Source organism: Tachypleus tridentatus, chromosome 5, assembly GCF_004210375.1.
Source record: "Tachypleus tridentatus isolate NWPU-2018 chromosome 5, ASM421037v1, whole genome shotgun sequence".
In the NCBI taxonomy this organism is placed as follows: Eukaryota; Metazoa; Arthropoda; class Merostomata; order Xiphosura; family Limulidae; genus Tachypleus; species Tachypleus tridentatus.
Genome location: NC_134829.1, coordinates 2,176,353 through 2,195,550, shown reverse-complemented (window position 1 = coordinate 2,195,550; position 19,198 = coordinate 2,176,353). Strand labels below are relative to the sequence as shown.

Here is a 19,198-nt window from a genome sequence, read left to right as displayed (position 1 = left end):
TCTCCAGGGCATGTTTATGTTCTACATTTAGAATGTGTGTGAAACACTAACCCTAATCTCTCCAGGGCATGTTTATGTTTTACATTTAGAATGTGTATGAAACACTAACCCTAATCTCTCCAGGGCATGTTTATGTGCTACATTTAGAATTTATTGGAAACACTAACCCTAATCTCTCCAGGACATGTTTATGTTCTACATTTAGAATGTGTATGAAACACTAATACTAATATCTCCAGGGCATATTTATGTTCTACATTTAGAATGTGTATGAAACACTAACACTAATCTCTCCAGGGCATGTTTATATTCTACATTTAGAATGTGTATGAAACACTAACACTAATCTCTCCAGGGCATGTTTATATTCTACATTTAGAATGTGTATGAAACACTAACACTAATCTCTCCAGGGCATGTTTATGTTCCACATTTAGAATGTGTATGAAACACTAACCCTAATCACTCCAGGGCATGTTTATGTTCTACATTTAGAATGTGTATGAAACACTAACACTAATCTATCCAGGATATGTTTATGTTCCACATTTAGAATGTGTATGAAACACTAACCCTAATCTCTCCAGCGCATGTTTATGTTCCACATTTAGAATGTGTATGAAACACTAACACTAATCTCTCCAGGACATGTTTATGTTTTACATTTAGAATGTGTATGAAACACTAACCCTAATCTCTCTAGGGCATGTTTATGTTCTACATTTAGAATGTGTGTGAAACACTAACCCTAATCTCTCCAGGGCATGTTTATGTGCTACATTTAGAATGTGTATGAAACACTAACCCTAATCTCTCCAGGGCATGTTTATGTGCTACATTTAGAATTTATTGGAAACACTAACCCTAATCTCTCCAGGACATGTTTATGTTCTACATTTAGAATGTGTATGAAACACTAACACTAATATCTCCAGGGCATATTTATGTTCTACATTTAGAATGTGTATGAAACACTAACACTAATCTCTCCAGGGCATGTTTATATTCTACATTTAGAATGTGTATAAAACACTAACACTAATCTCTCCAGGGCATGTTTATGTTCCACATTTAGAATGTGTATGAAACACTAACCCTAATCTCTCCAGGGCATGTTTATGTTCTACATTTAGAATGTGTATGAAACACTAACACTAATCTATCCAGGATATGTTTATGTTCCACATTTAGAATGTGTATGAAACACTAACCCTAATCTCTCCAGGGCATGTTTATGTTCCACATTTAGAATGTGTATGAAACACTAACCCTAATCTCTCCAGGGCATGTTTATGTTTTACATTTAGAATGTGTATGAAACACTAACCCTAATCTCTCCAGGGCATGTTTATGTTCTACATTTAGAATGTGTGTGAAACACTAACCCTAATCTCTCTAGGGCATGTTTATGCTCCACATTTAGAATGTATATGACACAATAACATTACTTTTCTCCAAGGATTTTTAATGTTTTACTTTTAGAATTTATATGAAACAGTAACGGTAAATCAATACAAGGAATGGTTAATATTCTATATATTTATAATGAAAATGAAACTCTAACATTAATCTCTCCAAGAAATGGTTAATGTTCTACATATATGTATAGAAAAACCTAACACTAATAACTTCAAAGAACTGTTAATATTCTACATTTAGAATGTATAGGACAAGTAACATTGCATCACACCATAGAATGGTAAATGCACTACATTTAGAATATTTATAAAACACTAGCATTATATCAGTCCAAGGAATGGTTAATGTTCTACATTTAGAATATATTATAAACAGAAACAATAATCACTACATGGAATGGTTAATGTTCACATTAAAATGTATAGGAAACACTAAAACTAAATACTCCACGGAATGGTTAATGTTTTACTGTTAAAATGTGTAGCAAACATTAACATTACATCACTCGAAGAGATGGTTAATGTTCTACATTTATAATGTATAGGAATCACTAACACCAATCTCTCCAAAGAATGGTCAGTGTTCTGCCATTAAAATGTATAAGAAACATTATCATTACATACCTCCAAGTAATGTTTATTATTCTACATTTGGCATGTGTTAGAAACACTAATACTAATCACACCCAGGAACAGTAATGTTTATTATTCTACATTTGGCATGTGTTAGAAACACTAATACTAATCACACCCAGGAACAGTAATGTTTATTATTCTACATTTGGCATGTATTAGAAACACTAATACTAATCACTCCCAGGAACAGTAATGTTTATTATTCTACATTTGGCATGTGTTAGAAACACTAATACTAATCACTCCCAGGAACAGTAATGTTTATTATTCTACATTTGGCATGTGTTAGAAACACTAATACTAATCACTCCCAGGAACAGTAATGTTTATTATTCTACATTTGGCATGTATTAGAAACACTAATACTAATCACTCCCAGGAACAGTAATGTTTATTATTCTACATTTGGCATGTGTTAGAAACACTAATACTAATCACTCCCAGGAACAGTAATGTTTATTATTCTACATTTGGCATGTGTTAGAAACACTAATACTAATCACTCCCAGGAACAGTAATGTTTATTATTCTACATTTGGCATGTGTTAGAAACACTAATACTAATCACTCCCAGGAACAGTAATGTTTATTATTCTACATTTGGCATGTGTTAGAAACACTAATACTAATCACTCCCAGGAACAGTAATGTTTATTATTCTACATTTGGCATGTGTTAGAAACACTAATACTAATCACTCCCAGGAACAGTAATGTTTATTATTCTACATTTGGCATGTATTAGAAACACTAATACTAATCACTCCCAGGAACAGTAATGTTCTGCACTTAGAATGTATAGGAAACACTCAAACTCATCTTTGTAAGGAATTGTTAATGTTCTAAGTGTAGAATGTTTTTGGAAATTCTAAAACTAGTCCCTCCAAGGAATCGTTAATGTTCTAGGTTTAGAATGTATAGGAAATACTGACACTAATCACTCAAACCAATGGTTAATGTGTTCTACATTTAGAATGTATAAAATACACTAAGACAAATCACTCTAAGGAATTGTTATTGTTCTAGATTTTGAATGTATAGGAAACACTAAAATAACATCATTCCAAAAAATATTTAATGCTCTACATTTAGAATATTTAGGAAACATTACCATTATATCACTCCAAGGAATGCTTAATGTTTTACGTTTAGAATGTATAGTAAACATAAACATTACATTACTTCCAGAGATGATTAATGATCTATATTTAGAATGTATAGGAACGGTAACATTACATCACTCCCACGAATTAATAATATTCTACATTTACAATGTATTGGAAACAGTAACATTAATCACGCCAAGGAATGGTTAATATCCTACATTTGGAATGTATATGAAACAATGAAACTAATCACTTCAAAGAATGGTTAATGTGTTCTATGTTTAGAATATAAAGGAAACACTAACACTAATCACTCGAAACAATGGCTAATGTTCTACATTTACATTGTATAGGAAACTCTAACACTAATCACTACAAGAAGTGGTTAATGTTCTACATTTATATTGTATAGGAAACTCTAACACTAATCACTACAAGAAGTGGTTAATGTTCTGCATTTAGAATGTATAGGAAACTCTAACACTAATCACTCAAAGAAATGGTTACTGTGTTCTACATTTAGAATGTATAAGAATCATTAAGACCAATCACCCAAGGAATGGTTATTGTTCTAAATTTTGAATGTATAGTAAATACTAAAATACCACATTTCAGAGAATGGTTAATGTTCTACATTTAGAATGTATAATAAACACCAACACTAATCAGTCGAAGGTATTATTAATGTTCTACATTTAGAATGTATAATAAAATTTTCTGTTTGTTCTCTGTGAACTTATTAATTTGGTCACAAACTGTGGACGCCATTAAGGTGGTAACTCGATTCAAACTCGTTTGCAACTTGTCTAAGCACAAACTAATTTGGTCACATCGGTTAAGCCCCTCTAAGAAGTCATAATTGAAACTCCTATCTATTAAACATAAGATTACGTTTAACGTTTGTAAGGTGACACAAAGAAATTTCGTTTGTTAGTTCTCCTTAGACTAAGAAACTTGTGACATACGGTTGACGTCTGTACAGTATCATAATTAAAATTTTGTTTGTAAGTTTTCTATCGACTAAGGAATTTATGTAGTGCTGAAGGCAGTGTCTTAAAACTGTTGTTTATAGCCAGTTCTTATATATTGTTATAGATAGTTTGTTAAATGTGTAGTTTATAACTAGCTCTTATATAATGTTTAAGGTTCTTTGTTAAAACTGTAGTTTATAACTAGTTTTCACATACGAAATAATGTTTAAGACAATTTCTTAAAATATGTTTATAGTGAGTTATTACAAAATATTCAAAGTAGTTTCTTAAAACTGTTGTTTACAGTACTTTTTATTATAATATTCAAGATCATCGAATGTTCTATTCATTTAAAACAATTATGGACACAGCAGAAGAATAATTTGTCGTGTATTCTGAAAATTACTGATAAGTTAAGTAATAATTTCTCGTGTATTCTGAAAATTACTGATAAGTTAAGTAATAATTTGTCATGTATTCTGAAAATTATTGACAAGTTAAGTAATAATTTGTCGTGTATTCTGAAAATTACTGACAAGTTAAGTAATAATTTGTCGTGTATTCTGAAAATTACTGATAAGTTAAGTAATAATTGGTCGTGTATTCTGACAATTACTGATAAGTTAAGTAATAATTGGTCGTGCATTCTGAAAATTACTAATAAGTTAAGTAATAATTGGTCGTGTATTCTGAAAATTACTAATAAGTTAAGTAATAATTGGTCGTGTATTCTGAAAATTACTGATAAGTTGTTTTAAGTTGATATTTATATTTTTAAAAAAACTGTTAATTATGATGAGTAACTGTAGCGATTAAAGAAAAACCGATATTCTGTTGGAATTTACCAAAACCAGACATGTAGTGTTGCAACAGAAGAAATAAAATACCTCAGAAGACCCTGATTAAAGTTAATTTTAGTCACTGTGACATTGGTCTGGTTTTCCTGTTTCTTCTGTTGTTAGGCCCATGAAAAAACCTTCTTGGTTTTTGTTATGTCATTACTTATATTATAGGTGGCTAATTACCTGGTAAAGCGAATGTATTTTTTCTTGTCGTACAGATAAGTTGTCACCAACTATAATAGTAATGTCACTTGACTGTCACATACAGTAACAGTAATGTCACTTGACTGTCACATACAATAAAAGTAATGTCAATTGACTGTCACATACAATAATAATAATGTTACTTGAGTGTGGCATACAATAATAGTAATATCACTTGACTGTCACTTACGATAATAGTAATGTCACTTGACTGTCACATACAATAAAAGTAATGTCACTCGTCACATATAATAAAGTAATGGTGGAAATAAAATGACCATGTCTGTAGAATTGGAATTTCATGTTTTGCTTTTCTAATTGAACTCTTACATTGTTTTTAATATCTGGATCGCCTTTAGTGAGAAGTAGGTAAATACACAGTTCAAGTTTGAATCCATACTCATTTTCGAAATATTCTAAAAATCCGTGGCTATCGAACTGTGTCGTGAACTTGGATAACATTTGTTTTTGTTGCGCCTGTCTGGTGTATTATAAATGTAATAGTTTGAAATGTACGTGGCTTCAATCATGACAACATTTTTATTTTCTTTCCTCTGGAGGGTTAAATATAACTTTGGAAACGTTGAATAGGTTTTAGGAATCAGTTATCAGATAAGTGAATAACTACCACATGAGTTGTTAATGTCACAGTTCAACACAAACTAAATAAATAGAAAAATAAAAGGATATAATAATCTTAACTGAAAAACGTTTTCAATTCCACCCCCCTCCCAAAAAAAAACAAAACAACTCAGGTGAATAAGAAAACATTATTTATTGGTAACACGTTTTCTCCTAAAGTTAATCATCCTAATATAGAGGAACATCTTACAATATTAAATAAACTGATACACTTTAGAACTTCGTAGTGTAGAATGTGGCCAGATATAAATTACACGTAACAGTGTATATCCTATTAAGGATACAATACTGTTTTTATCTTATATGCGTTATTAAGTTAAATATAGTAATACTGTTTATATCCTTATATGTGTTACTAAGTTAAATACAATAATATTGTTTATACCATTACATCTGTTACTAAGTTAAACATAGTAATATTGTTTATACCATTACATCTGTTACTGAGTTAAACATAGTAATATTGTTTATACCCTTACATCTGTTACTGAGTTAAATATAATAATATTGTTTATACCCTTGCATCTGTTACTGAGTTAAATATAGTAATATTGTTTTTACCCTTACATCTGTAACTGAGTTAAATATAGTAATATTGTTTTTACCCTTGCATCTGTTACTGAGTTAAATATAGTAATATTGTTTTTACCCTTACATCTGTAACTGAGTTAAATATAGTAATATTGTTTATACCCTTGCATCTGTCACTGAGTTAAATATAGTAATATTGTTTTTACCCTTACATCTGTAACTGAGTTAAATATAGTAATATTGTTTTTACCCTTGCATCTGTTACTGAGTTAAATATAGTAATATTGTTTTTACCCTTACATCTGTAACTGAGTTAAATATAGTAATATTGTTTATACCCTTGCATCTGTCACTGAGTTAAATATAGTAATATTGTTTTTACCCTTACATCTGTAACTGAGTTAAATATAGTAATATTGTTTTTACCCTTGCATCTGTTACTGAGTTAAATATAGTAATATTGTTTTTACCCTTATCTGTGTTATTATTTTGTATACAGTAATTATTATCGCACATATTTACTATATTTTATATGGTACATATCATTTACTTTTACCTTGTTATTATATGAATGTTTAAGTTTTCACCTTGCATGAAAGGAAAAGTTAAGACTTTATTTCATATGATCTTGAAAACAAAGCTTCCAGACACATAGGCCTCATGGGTAATGTTCTAAATGTATCCATATACAGAACATAAACAGTGTTTAATCATAAAAACCATTTCTAAACAGCATTATGTCTGATCTATTATTTAACGAATAATCGCACGGTCACCTGAGTGTTTCTCTGTTAAAAGTTTTACTCGTTTAGTTTCATTGAAATCCTAAACTCACTGTGAATGGATTTCTGAGAATAAAAGTCCCACTTAATGCGGCATCTGGTGATTGATTATAAAAACGAAAAAAAAATTATAAAATGATTATTAAACCATTCACTACCAATACTTTTATAGAATAAACCTAAAGACTGAACATTATTTTCTGTCACGCATTACATGTTTTGCGTTTGCTTAAGCCTAATTTCAATGACGAGCTAAGTCTTGCAACTGTGATTCTTAGTTTTTCGACTGAAGTAACAAAAATGTGCTACTCTATTAGTCAGCTATATTCTTTGATATTCCTATTCGCAGGCTATTTGTAAGCAAGGAAAGTTCGACCACTAAACTAACATTTAAGCTAAACTCTATGTTATACCTATTAAATTATAAGATTACCTAATATATCAATGGTGAACATAAAGAAATCTGGAGATTAGTGAAAGCGGTTTTAAAATATAGATCGGCGACATGTTCGTTTCGCGCCATCTGGTTGAATGTGGTTCATATTTTCAGAGAACTAGACTAAACCTAATGTAACATTTTCAGCTCTTGAACGTAACACACACACATAAATGTTTTTCACATACTTCCCTACTGGTTTTTTAAAAAATATAAAGATATAACCTGATTTTCCAGTCTAGACAATAAGGGAATGTCACATTCTTTACGTTATGCTATGTTAAAACTTATGTGAGTTGAACTGTTTGTGAAACTTGAAAATATTAAGTAACACATGTTCTTTGTCTAAGGTGTTTATCAACATATAAACTCAAACCGATAGAGCAGTGTTTATTGTAACTTTATGTGTGATTAAATTAAAGTATTTTGTTGTTTGTTTGTTTTTTACAATCCTTGAAAGCGTTAATTTCATAATGTCTTTCTTCGACCTAGTTATTTAGTCAATGGTTTCTCAGACATTGATATAACCTGTCTCTCTTGCTCTAATTAATATTACTCTAGGAACTTGTCAGTAATTCCTGTCTCTATTGTTGTTATTAATATCATACTCAGATTTGTCATTTCTGATGTGAATCTCGGGTTTTATTATAAGCCTCATTTTACTGATTTTTAAATAGTATTACCTGATATTGTTTCTCTAATAATTTTCAGTTTTATCAAATTTATTGTGTTTCTTATTACTAGTTTCTCGTAATGATTACACTATGTAACAAAATTTTTACTTTTTTTTGTTCCTGGTCAGAAAGTTTTATTTCCTAATTGCTTATGACAAAAGTAAATGGAAATGACCTATGACTCTCTTCAAACTTTGCTTTTTTGACCTGAGTAATGAAATTTTCAATTTAACCATTTTCTAGAACATTCCAGGTAGATTCAGTGCTGAGTAGCTGATAGAGAGTTTTCTCTAACTTACGTTGTTTTATTCAAATTTTATGTAAATGAAAATGTGCTGATTTGCCAGTTTTTACATAGCAAATAGGTTAATTTCTAACTTTCATTATACAAGTCACAAAAGTAAAGTTTGAAGGGAATAATGGCCATTTTCTGTACTTTTACAACATGAGCAATTAAGAAATAACATATACTATCTAGGACATAATTTGTGTTACATAGAGTTATTATTAACATTGTGTTTGATGTATTATCTGATATTGTTTTTCTCTAATAATTTTCAGTATTGTTATTATCAAATTTATTGTGTTTCTTATTACTATTTTCTAATACTGCTATTATTAAGTTTTCTTTTATTATTTACTTCTTTATCTTATCGGTGTTGTATTGTGTTCTATCTCTGGATGTACTTTCTGGTAAAGGTAATGGCGAGTCCAGACCACTGAACAATAACGGGTTAGTTAACCTCTTTCTTAATCTTCGTTAGAGCAACGATAACTTAGAATCTCTCAAACGAATGTAAGCCTAGCATACTCATAATGTAGGCCTAGCATACTCATTATTAAACTTGTAAAATTAACGCGTTATTTTAGTAACTGATAACAGAATAAACGTGATAACTACAACGTCTAATACTTAATAACTGAACTTATTAAGTACTTCATTAGTTTCCATACTTAAAACCTGCTTGTATTTCTGCATATTTCACAAACCTACTTGATCATTATTACATCGACGTGAATTTTCTAGATTTTACGTCATCATCATTATTAACAGCTCTCTCTAGCGAGCAACAATATTATCAAATCATGTTTTATTATGTTTAATATTAAATGTTGTTTTTATTATTAGTCTCAAAGCTTGTTATTATTAACATCGGTTTCAACTTTTTTTATGTCAATCTTAATTTATTTTTATTAAATTATGTCTTCATAGCCATTTGTATTATCAATTTGTTTTAACCAATTTCTTATAGCGGACTCCGAGCTAGTTATCTATATAAATATAATAAGAGTGACTATTGTATGTACATGTAGCTACTTATCTATATAAATGTAATAGTACTCTCTGTTCTATGTCCACGTAACTATTTATCTATATAAATATAATAGTTCTGTCTGTTGTATGTGCATGTAACCACTTATCTATATACATATAATAGTAGTTTGTTGTATATCCACGCAAGTAATCTATATAAATATAATAGTACTATCTGTCTGTCCACGTGACTACTTATTTATATAAATATAATAGTACTATTTGTCTGTCCATGTAACTACTTATTTATATAAATTTAATAGCACCATATGTTTTATGTCTATGTAACCACTTATCAATATAAATATAAGAGTAATGTTTGGTATGTTCATGTAACTACTTATCTATATAAATGTAAGAGTACTGTCTGTTCTTCATCTGTGTAATTACTTCGCATGGTGTGGATGGATCTTCATCAAGTTTGGTCTGTAGGTTCACTGGGTCCATGAAGGGGAACATACACACAATTATTTCGTTTTGAATTGCGTTTTACATTTTTATGGGCGTTTATTTTATTTCTTACTATTACTTCGCCCCAGTTTATGGATCTTTATCAAATTTGGCCTGAATCTTTGCTAAGACCGTTGAGAGATATATACAAATTTTCACTTTCACATATTTTTGGTTTTCTCTGTTTTTGTTGAAGTTTTGCATTTTTAGCAGCTACATATAAGGAAAGCAGCTTTTGATGTCCTACAGTGTCCAACCGATCAACCATGGTTATTACAATTGGTCTATGGTATCCACACTGGTCATCCATGATGATCGGTATGTTACGCCACACACTAATGAGCTAGTCTCGCGAGTTCTAATATCGATCAAAAGCCTTGTCGGTAACGACATAGAGTACACTGGTGGTTTTATATTCCTCTCATTGGAAATACACACTAAATATCATAGAGTACACTGGTGGTTTTATATTCCTCTCATTGGAAATACACACTAAATATCATAGAGTACACTGGTGGTTTTATATTCCTCTCATTGGAAATACACACTAAATATCATAGAGTACACTGGTGGTTTTATATTCCTCTCATTGGAAATACACACTAAATATCATAGAGTACATTGGTGGTTTTATATTCCTCTCATTGGAAATACACACTAAATATCATAGAGTACATTGGTGGTTTTATATTCCTCTCATTGGAAATATACACTAAATATCATAGAGTCATTGGTGGTTTTATATTCCTCTCATTGGAAATACACACTAAATATCATAGAGTACATTGGTGGTTTTATATTCCTCTCATTGGAAATATACACTAAATATCATAGAGTCATTGGTGGTTTTATATTCCTCTCATTGGAAATACACACTAAATATCATAGAGTACATTGGTGGTTTTATATTCCTCTCATTGGAAATATACACTAAATATCATAGAGTACATTGGTGGTTTTATATTCCTTTCATTGGAAATACACACTAAATATCATAGAGTACATTGGTGGTTCTATATTCGTCTCATAGGAAATATACACTAAATATCATGGAGTACACTGGTGGTTTTATATTCCTCTCATTGGAAATACACACTAAATATTAAAGTTATAAACAATTGAAATATCACACAAGAATAATCCACATGGAAACATTTAGTGTCCAGTAATGATTTTCCTTTATTGAATAAATATGAAGCTATCTATTTACATACAAACAAAACAGTTGAAATAATACAGTAGAACCTTAGCCAAGCATCTAAACGAGCACCTGAACAACACATAAAGCTTTGATTAGCAAAACCCACGTAATGGTGTTAATAAACACCAAATAATAGAATTAATAGGGTGAGCTTAACCCAGTTTGACTGTTGCAGTGTTTCCTTGGTGATTTCTTTACGTGTTTAGTTAATGCAGAACTTTTACGACACGGTGAGCGGGAAGTGCGTATCTGCCAGTAGCTGGCCATACAGATCCAGCGTAGTACGGGGCTCCGACAATGCGACCCCCGTAATAGGAAGCTCCGATCCCAGCTCCATAGTATGGAGCCCCAGCTCCGTAATAGGAAGCTCCGACCCCAGCTCCGTAATATGGAGCTCCAACCCCAGCTCCATAGTAACCTCCATAATAAGCAGGGGCAGGAACCCTTTTGACGACAGGAACGGCAGCAACACGTTTTACGGCAGGAACGACGGCTTTAGGAGCAGAAGGAACGACGACTGGCTGGACTCCAGCTGGAGGCTCCTGAGCTGAGACTTCGACGTCAGCGGGGTTCTGGTTGGCAGTTCCGGGTTCGTTGGTAGAAACACTGGCGCGGAAACCACCCTCATCGGCCACGTATTTTACGTCACGCCATATTCCTTGAGCATCAGCGTAACCATAGGAACCTTGCACTCGGCCAGCTCCGTCCCCAGTCTCTTGACGAACAAGTCTGGTTCCAAATTCATCCACTGTATCATAACCGGTTTCGTACGGTGTGGGAACGTTGATATCCTGTGACAGTTAATAAAGAGTTTCTGAGTGTTAACATTTCACGTTTACTTTTAGGTGATAGATGTTTGGTTTGCTTTAGTTTTCATCGAGTTAAAAATGTTGTTACAAAAAATACGTGTGTATGATACCAACTTCTGATCACACCTAGTTTTATAATTTGGACCAAAACTAAATATCACCCAGGTAATGCGTATAGCTAACTCAATATACTTTTTATTTCTTATAAAGATTAAAATGAATAGTTTCGTCAGTTGAATGCTCTCTCTGTTAAAGACATTTTCGGCCGTAATCCCAATAATATATGAAGAAATTCGGCTGTTTTTTTTTTACACTACACAGGATTATCTGACGACTGTTAAAGGTTATTGTAGATAACATAAGAGTGGATTGAGTTATTTCTCAACAACATATGAAATGCTGTATTAAAGAGAAAAGCACTTCAAATATATTGATCAAAATTTGATTTGGTGAAAATGAAACAAGGTAACGTTAGCTAAAGAAAATGCAAATTACACTGACAACGATATAAGATACATATAAATCGATAAATACACCACAGAAACAGTAACATATGTGTATATATACACAATGATAAATATACTAGCAATGATATCTGCAAATAAATAGATAATAATAAATAAATGAATAACAAATATTCACTTCGTGGTCTTGAAGTAAAAGCACAAAAAGAAATTGTGCTTAAATTGTTTTCCTGAGTGGGTTCTTACAAGAGTACAGATTCAGATACTCTGGTTAGTGTTAGGCAAATGTCAATATTAAATGTTACTTACATACGCAGCTGAAACAGCTTGTGGAGCCACAAGATATCCGGCAAAACATCCGGCGATAAATGTCATAAACACCACGGCCTGAAACCGTAAACAAAACCTATTAGCTGGTTTGGAAAACTGACGATTTGATCAGTTTTTGATGTTTTAAATCGACGTAATCATCACAGTGCTTTGTGTAACATCATGGTGAACATGTAAAAACAACAACATATATTTTTAAGTAATACTTGTAAAATAATTATATAAGTTATTTGCTTTAGTATCTTGGACTATTTATATATGTAATCAGGTGAGGTATAAATTATCACGTACGAATTTCTCATATATTTTAATACTAAACATCTTGCCACCTAGTGGACCAACAGTAAACCTCAAGGCTGGTAACACTAAAAACCCGATATTCCAGACAGCCCATCGTACTATTTGGTGTTTAATTAACAAGGAACAGAATACCAGAGTTATAAAGTTGCATTAGTGTTAGGCTAAAGGGAATTTTGTTCCACTTATAAAAGTTGACAATTACAAATCAACTGTCAATAGACTTTAATTTATTTTGGTCCGAAAACATAGCGTATTGGGTGACGTCATAGTAGTAACACATATAAAAAACACACGGCTTCATGAACGTGTAATACCTTAAGATGACATGTAATAAATCTGGACAGTTTGGCAAACAAACAATGATTATACAATATTACTTTCTAATGAAACTTTTCCTAGTTGGACATCTACCTTCAACATCGTCGCTAAGGGTCTTCTATCAATAGGCTCTCGGTACTGTTGTAATAGACGGACTTCTCTTGTAGTTAGCACGAGCAATCTCTCCTTTTATACCAGAATAATCGGAAGACCTTAAAATAGTTTAGCAATGCCCGCCCCTTTTAGATATGTAACTGCATCCATAGGTGGTCAGGAGGATCAAACCTTCTATTTCTCACGTGAATTGGATTAACCAGAAGAAATCCAACGGGTTTCTTTCCCATATCTGTTACATCTTGATGGGCACGTATAAACGCCTTTCTTCACTCTGTATCCTGTGAAAAATCTAGTCTGTCAAGCTTATGTGTCCTACAGTTTCTGATGCAACCGGCCATGTTGTCCCCATTAGCTGATAAAGAAAGTTACAAACGACATTCATGGCTGTTCTTATCACAGTGCTTCAGTCGTCAGATGGACAATAAATTACAGGCTAAGAACCATTAGTTAATGTATCAGTTATCGCGTTTAATAAATTTCAATAAGTAAGAACGTAGTGACACAAAGTGAAATTATTATGAAAACAATTAACTTCTGACATTTTATCTTCCAGACGTTTGTCAATGTTGTGTGATATATTGTGATATATTGTGATACAGTGTGATATATTGTAACATATTGTGATATAGTGTGATATATTGTAACATATTGTGATATATCACCTCATGAATCAGATGTTTGTGTATAAGAACTAACATTATTTAATTTTCCTTCATTTCTATCTGTATTATTATCACGTGATCACTCAGGTATTATAAAGCGTTGTCTATATAAACTAACATTACTGACTTATCATAAGGCGTTTTATGTATAAACTAACATTACTGATTTATCACCAGGTGTTTTCTATATAAACTAACATTACTGATTTATCACCAGGTGTTTTCTATAAAAACTAACATTACTGACTTATCACCAGGTGTTTTCTATATGACCTAACATTATTGATTTATCATTAGGTGTTTTCTATATAAAGTAACATTACTGAATATCATTAGATATTGTTTGTATAAAGTAATATTATTGACTTATCAGCAGGTATTGTCTGTATAAAGTGATATTACTGACTTATCACCAGATATTGTCTGTATAAAGTAATATTACTGACTTACCACTAGATATTGTCTGTATAAAGTGATATTACTGACTTATCACTAGGTATTGTTTGTATAAAGTAATATTACTGACTTATCACTAGGTATTGTCTGTATAAAGTAATATTACTGACTTATTACTAGGTATTGTCTGTATAAAGTAATATTACTGACTTATCACTAGGTATTGTCTATATAAAGTAATATTACTGACTTATCACTAGGTATTGTCTGTATAAAGTAATATTACTGACTTATCACCAGGTATTGTCTGTATAAAGTAATATTACTGACTTATCAGCAGGTATTGTCTGTATAAAGTAATATTACTGACTTATCACCAGGTATTGTCTGTATAAAGTAATATTACTGACTTATCACCAGATATTGTCTGTATAAAGTAATATTACTGACTTATCACCAGGTATTGTCTGTATAAAGTAATATTACTGACTTATCACTAGGTATTGTCTGTATAAAGTGATATCACTGACTTATCACTAGGTATTGTCTGTATAAAGTAATATTACTGACTTATCACCAGGTATTGTCTGTATAAAGTAATATTACGGACTTATCACCAGATATTTTCTATGTAAATTAATATTATTGTTTAATCACATATATTAGTGTGAATAGAAAATAAAATTATTGTTTTCTATAAAAACTGTATATGTTTTCCACATTCTAACACTGCAAAGGTTATTTCACTCGAACTATGTACAATGGTAAAAAAGTAAAAACAGTAAAAAAAACTGTAAAATGCATATTATAAACGTAAATAACTGGTGTATGGTTTCTAATAGCGAGGCCACATTGGGTTATCTGCTGAGACCATAGAAGGGATTCGAATCCCTGATTTTAGCATTCTATATCCGATGACTTACAGCTGTACCAGCGGGGAACAAAATAACTCTGAAAGTGTCTATAGTTTTTGGAAGGCAGTATTTTTCTATCAGACTTCTGTCTATCCGAATACATACTTATATCACAGTCTCATGAATCTCACAAAGATATTAATGTATTCCTTAATAACCTCAAGAAGTCATAGTCAATATAGTTTGAACATTTCAATAATTTATAACTAATATTCAATCACTAATGGAACATATAATAAGCAATACGCATATTCAACATGAAACTATTGACGACTGATCTGTATGGTTTCTCAGTCTTTCTTTATTATATTCTGAGCTTCATAAAAAGAATAATAATAGTGACACATTATGTGCTGATCCTTATACCAATATGTTCCAACAGAAACAATAATGTAAATATAAAACTAACATTACGATCTGAGAACAAGAAACAGCAGATGAACTGGATGATACCAACAGTGAAATAAGAAATTAAAACACACACAATAGACTATTAGAAAAAATATTATAGCAACAAAACTTGTGTTTTAGCAACGAAATCTACAAAAACGCATTGTTCCAACAATATCAAATGTACAATATAAATAACTGTAAAACAATATTGTATCTATAATAACTTTTAAACTAATGGTGACAATAGTAGTTCATATATAAACAACATTGTTCAAACATAAAAGAGAGGTGTTCGGTTTGGTGTTAAATAGTGTTCTCTTAATTAAAACTTAGTTAAGGTTGGAATAAAGTAATATTGTACTACTAAAAACATAGAGAGACTTAGCTTATATATAAAGTTGTACTGGTGAGAACTTAGTCAGACTTGATTTATATATAAAGTTGTACTGGTGAGAACTTAGTCAGACTTGATTTATATATAAAGTTGTACTGGTGAGAACTTAGTCAGACTTGATTTATATATAAAGTTGTACTGGTGAGAACTTAGTCAGACTTGATTTATATATAAAGTTGTACTGGTGAGAACTTAGTCAGACTTGATTTATATAAAGTTGTACTGGTTAGAACTTAGTCAGACTTGATTTATATATAAAGTTGTACTGGTGAGAACTTAGTCAGACTTGATTATATATAAAGTTGTACTGGTGAGAACTTAGTCAGACTTGATTTATATATAAAGTTGTACTGGTGAGAACTTAGTCAGACTTGATTTATATATAAAGTTGTACTAGTGAGAACTTAGTCAGACTTGGTTTATATATAAAGTTGTACTGGTGAGAACTTAGTCAGACTTGTCAGTGATGTCGAGAAACTTGTTGAGTGAGCTCGTTTGGGTTGAGAAAATATTTTATATAGAAGGTCGAAACTTAGTCAGACTTGATTTATATATAAAGTTGTACTGGTGAGAACTTAGTCAGACATGGTTTATAAATAAAGTTGTACAAGTGAGAACTTAGTCAGACTTGGTTTATAAATAAAGTTGTACTAGTGAGAACTTAGTCAGACTTGGTTTATAAATAAAGTTTACTGGTGAGAACGTAGTCAGACATTATTTCTAAATAAAGTTGTACTAGTTAGAACGTAGTCAGACATGGTTTCTAAATATAGTAGTGCAAGTGAAAACTTAGTCACACCTGGTTTATAAATAAAGTTGTACTAGTGAGAACTTAGTCAAACATGGTTTCTAAGTAAAGTTGTACTAGTTAGAACTTAGTCAGACATGATTTCTAAATATAGTAGTACAAGTGAAAACCTAGTCACACCTGGTTTCTAAATAAAGTTGTACTAGTTAGAACTTAGTCAGACATGGTTTCTAAATAAAGTTGTACTAGTTAGAACTTAGACATGGATTCTAAATAAAGTTGTACTAGTTAGAACTTAGTCAGACATGGTTTATAAATATAGTAGTACAAGTGAAAACCTAGTCACACCTGGTTTCTAAATAAAGTTGTACCTGTGAGAACTTAGTCAAACATGGTTTCTAAATATAGTAGTACAAGTGAAAACCTAGTCACACCTGGTTTCTAAATAAAGTTGTACTAGTTAGAACTTAGTCAGACATGGTTTATAAATATAGTAGTACAAGTGAAAACCTAGTCACACCTGGTTTCTAAATAAAGTTGTACTAGTGAGAACTTAGTCAAACATGGTTTCTAAATATAGTAGTACAAGTGAAAACCTAGTCACACCTGGTTTATAAATAAAGTTGTACTAGTGAGAACTTAGTCAGACATGGTTTCTAAATAAAGTTGTACTAGTGAGAGCGTAGTTAGATTTAAGTTTATAAGTAAAGTTGTACCAGTGAGACTTGGTTTATGAGTAAAGTTGTACTAGTGAGAGCGTAGTTAGATTTAAGTTTATAAGTAAAGTTGTACTGGTGAGACTTGGTTTATAAGTAAAGTTCTTTTACTTAAGATTTAGTCATAGCTGTTATATACAGAACGTTGTATGAGTCCACACTAATACAATACTACATAACACCAACCGTGTTAGGTAAGTGTATTATAATGTTGTATTAGTTAGCCATGGTTGGTGTTAAGTAATATTGTATTACTGGGACTCAGCCATGGTTGGTGTTAAGTAATATTGTATTATTGGGACTCAGCCATTGTTGTTGTTAAGTAATATTGTATTACTGGGACTCAGCCATGGTGTTTGTGTCAGTAACGTTGTGTTGTTTATAACTTAGCCATAACTGGTGTACCCCTAACGTTGTATTGTTTATAACTTAACCATAACTGGTGTACCATTAACGTTGTATTGTTTATAACTTAGCCATAACTGGTGTACCACTAACGTTGTGTTGTTTATAACTTAGCCATAACTGGTGTACCACTAACGTTGTATTGTTTATAACTTAACCATAACTGGTGTACCATTAACGTTGTATTGTTTATAACTTAGCCATAACTGGTGTACCACTAACGTTGTGTTGTTTATAACTTAGCCATAACTGGTGTACCACGAACCTTGTATTGTTTATAACTTAGCCATAACTGGTGTACCACTAACGTTGACTTGTTTATAACTTAACCATAACTGATGTACCACTAACGTTGTATTGTTTATAACTTAGCCATAACTGGTGTACCACTAACGTTGTATTGTTTATAACTTAACCATAACTGATGTACCACTAACGTTGTATTGTTTATAACTTAGCCATAACTGATGTACCACTAACGTTGTATTGTTTATAACTTAGCCATAACTGGTGTACCACTAACGTTGTGTTGTTTATAACTTAACCATGACTGGTGTACCACTAACGTTGTGTTGTTTATAACTTAGCCATAACTGGTGTACCACTAACGTTGTATTAGTTGAAACGTGGTCAGGGCTGCTTTATTAGTTGACTTAAACTGCAGTGATTGTGTGAATTGGTCGTTTCTGTACTCACACTTCGTTGTTTAAAGTACAGTATATAACTGTTCTCCATTTTGACATAAAAGTTGATGAAAAGGAACCTTTGGTTTGTATATATTCAGGTTATTCGCTACATATATGGGTAGTACATGTAATAAATATTGTATTGCAATTTACCCCTAATCTAACTTGATTATTTCATTGCTAGTATTAAAGATCAAATCACATAAACGGATAAATTGTATAAAGAGGCTTAACTGGCTGTGTGTAAAGATAAAATTTACGTGTCTGTTTTAACTGAATATACCACGAGCAATGCATTTTCACACAGAGTTAACTATAACAACGTTACCTAACTTTATT

The 19,198-nt window shown here is 31.4% G+C and overlaps 1 protein-coding gene across 1 annotated transcript; it reads right to left on the bottom strand.

Annotated features, from left to right (window-relative positions):
• Window positions 1–11,172: 11,172 nt before the first annotated feature.
• LOC143250216 (uncharacterized) lies at window positions 11,173–13,767 on the bottom strand. The gene is made up of 3 exons (XM_076500702.1): window positions 13,522–13,767; window positions 12,790–12,867; window positions 11,173–11,998 (listed from the first exon to the last, which is right to left on the bottom strand). Exons 1-3 carry the CDS (start codon window positions 13,528–13,530, stop codon window positions 11,414–11,416), a joined length of 672 nt encoding a protein of 223 aa, XP_076356817.1. The 5' UTR covers window positions 13,531–13,767; the 3' UTR covers window positions 11,173–11,413.
• Window positions 13,768–19,198: the final 5,431 nt, after the last annotated feature.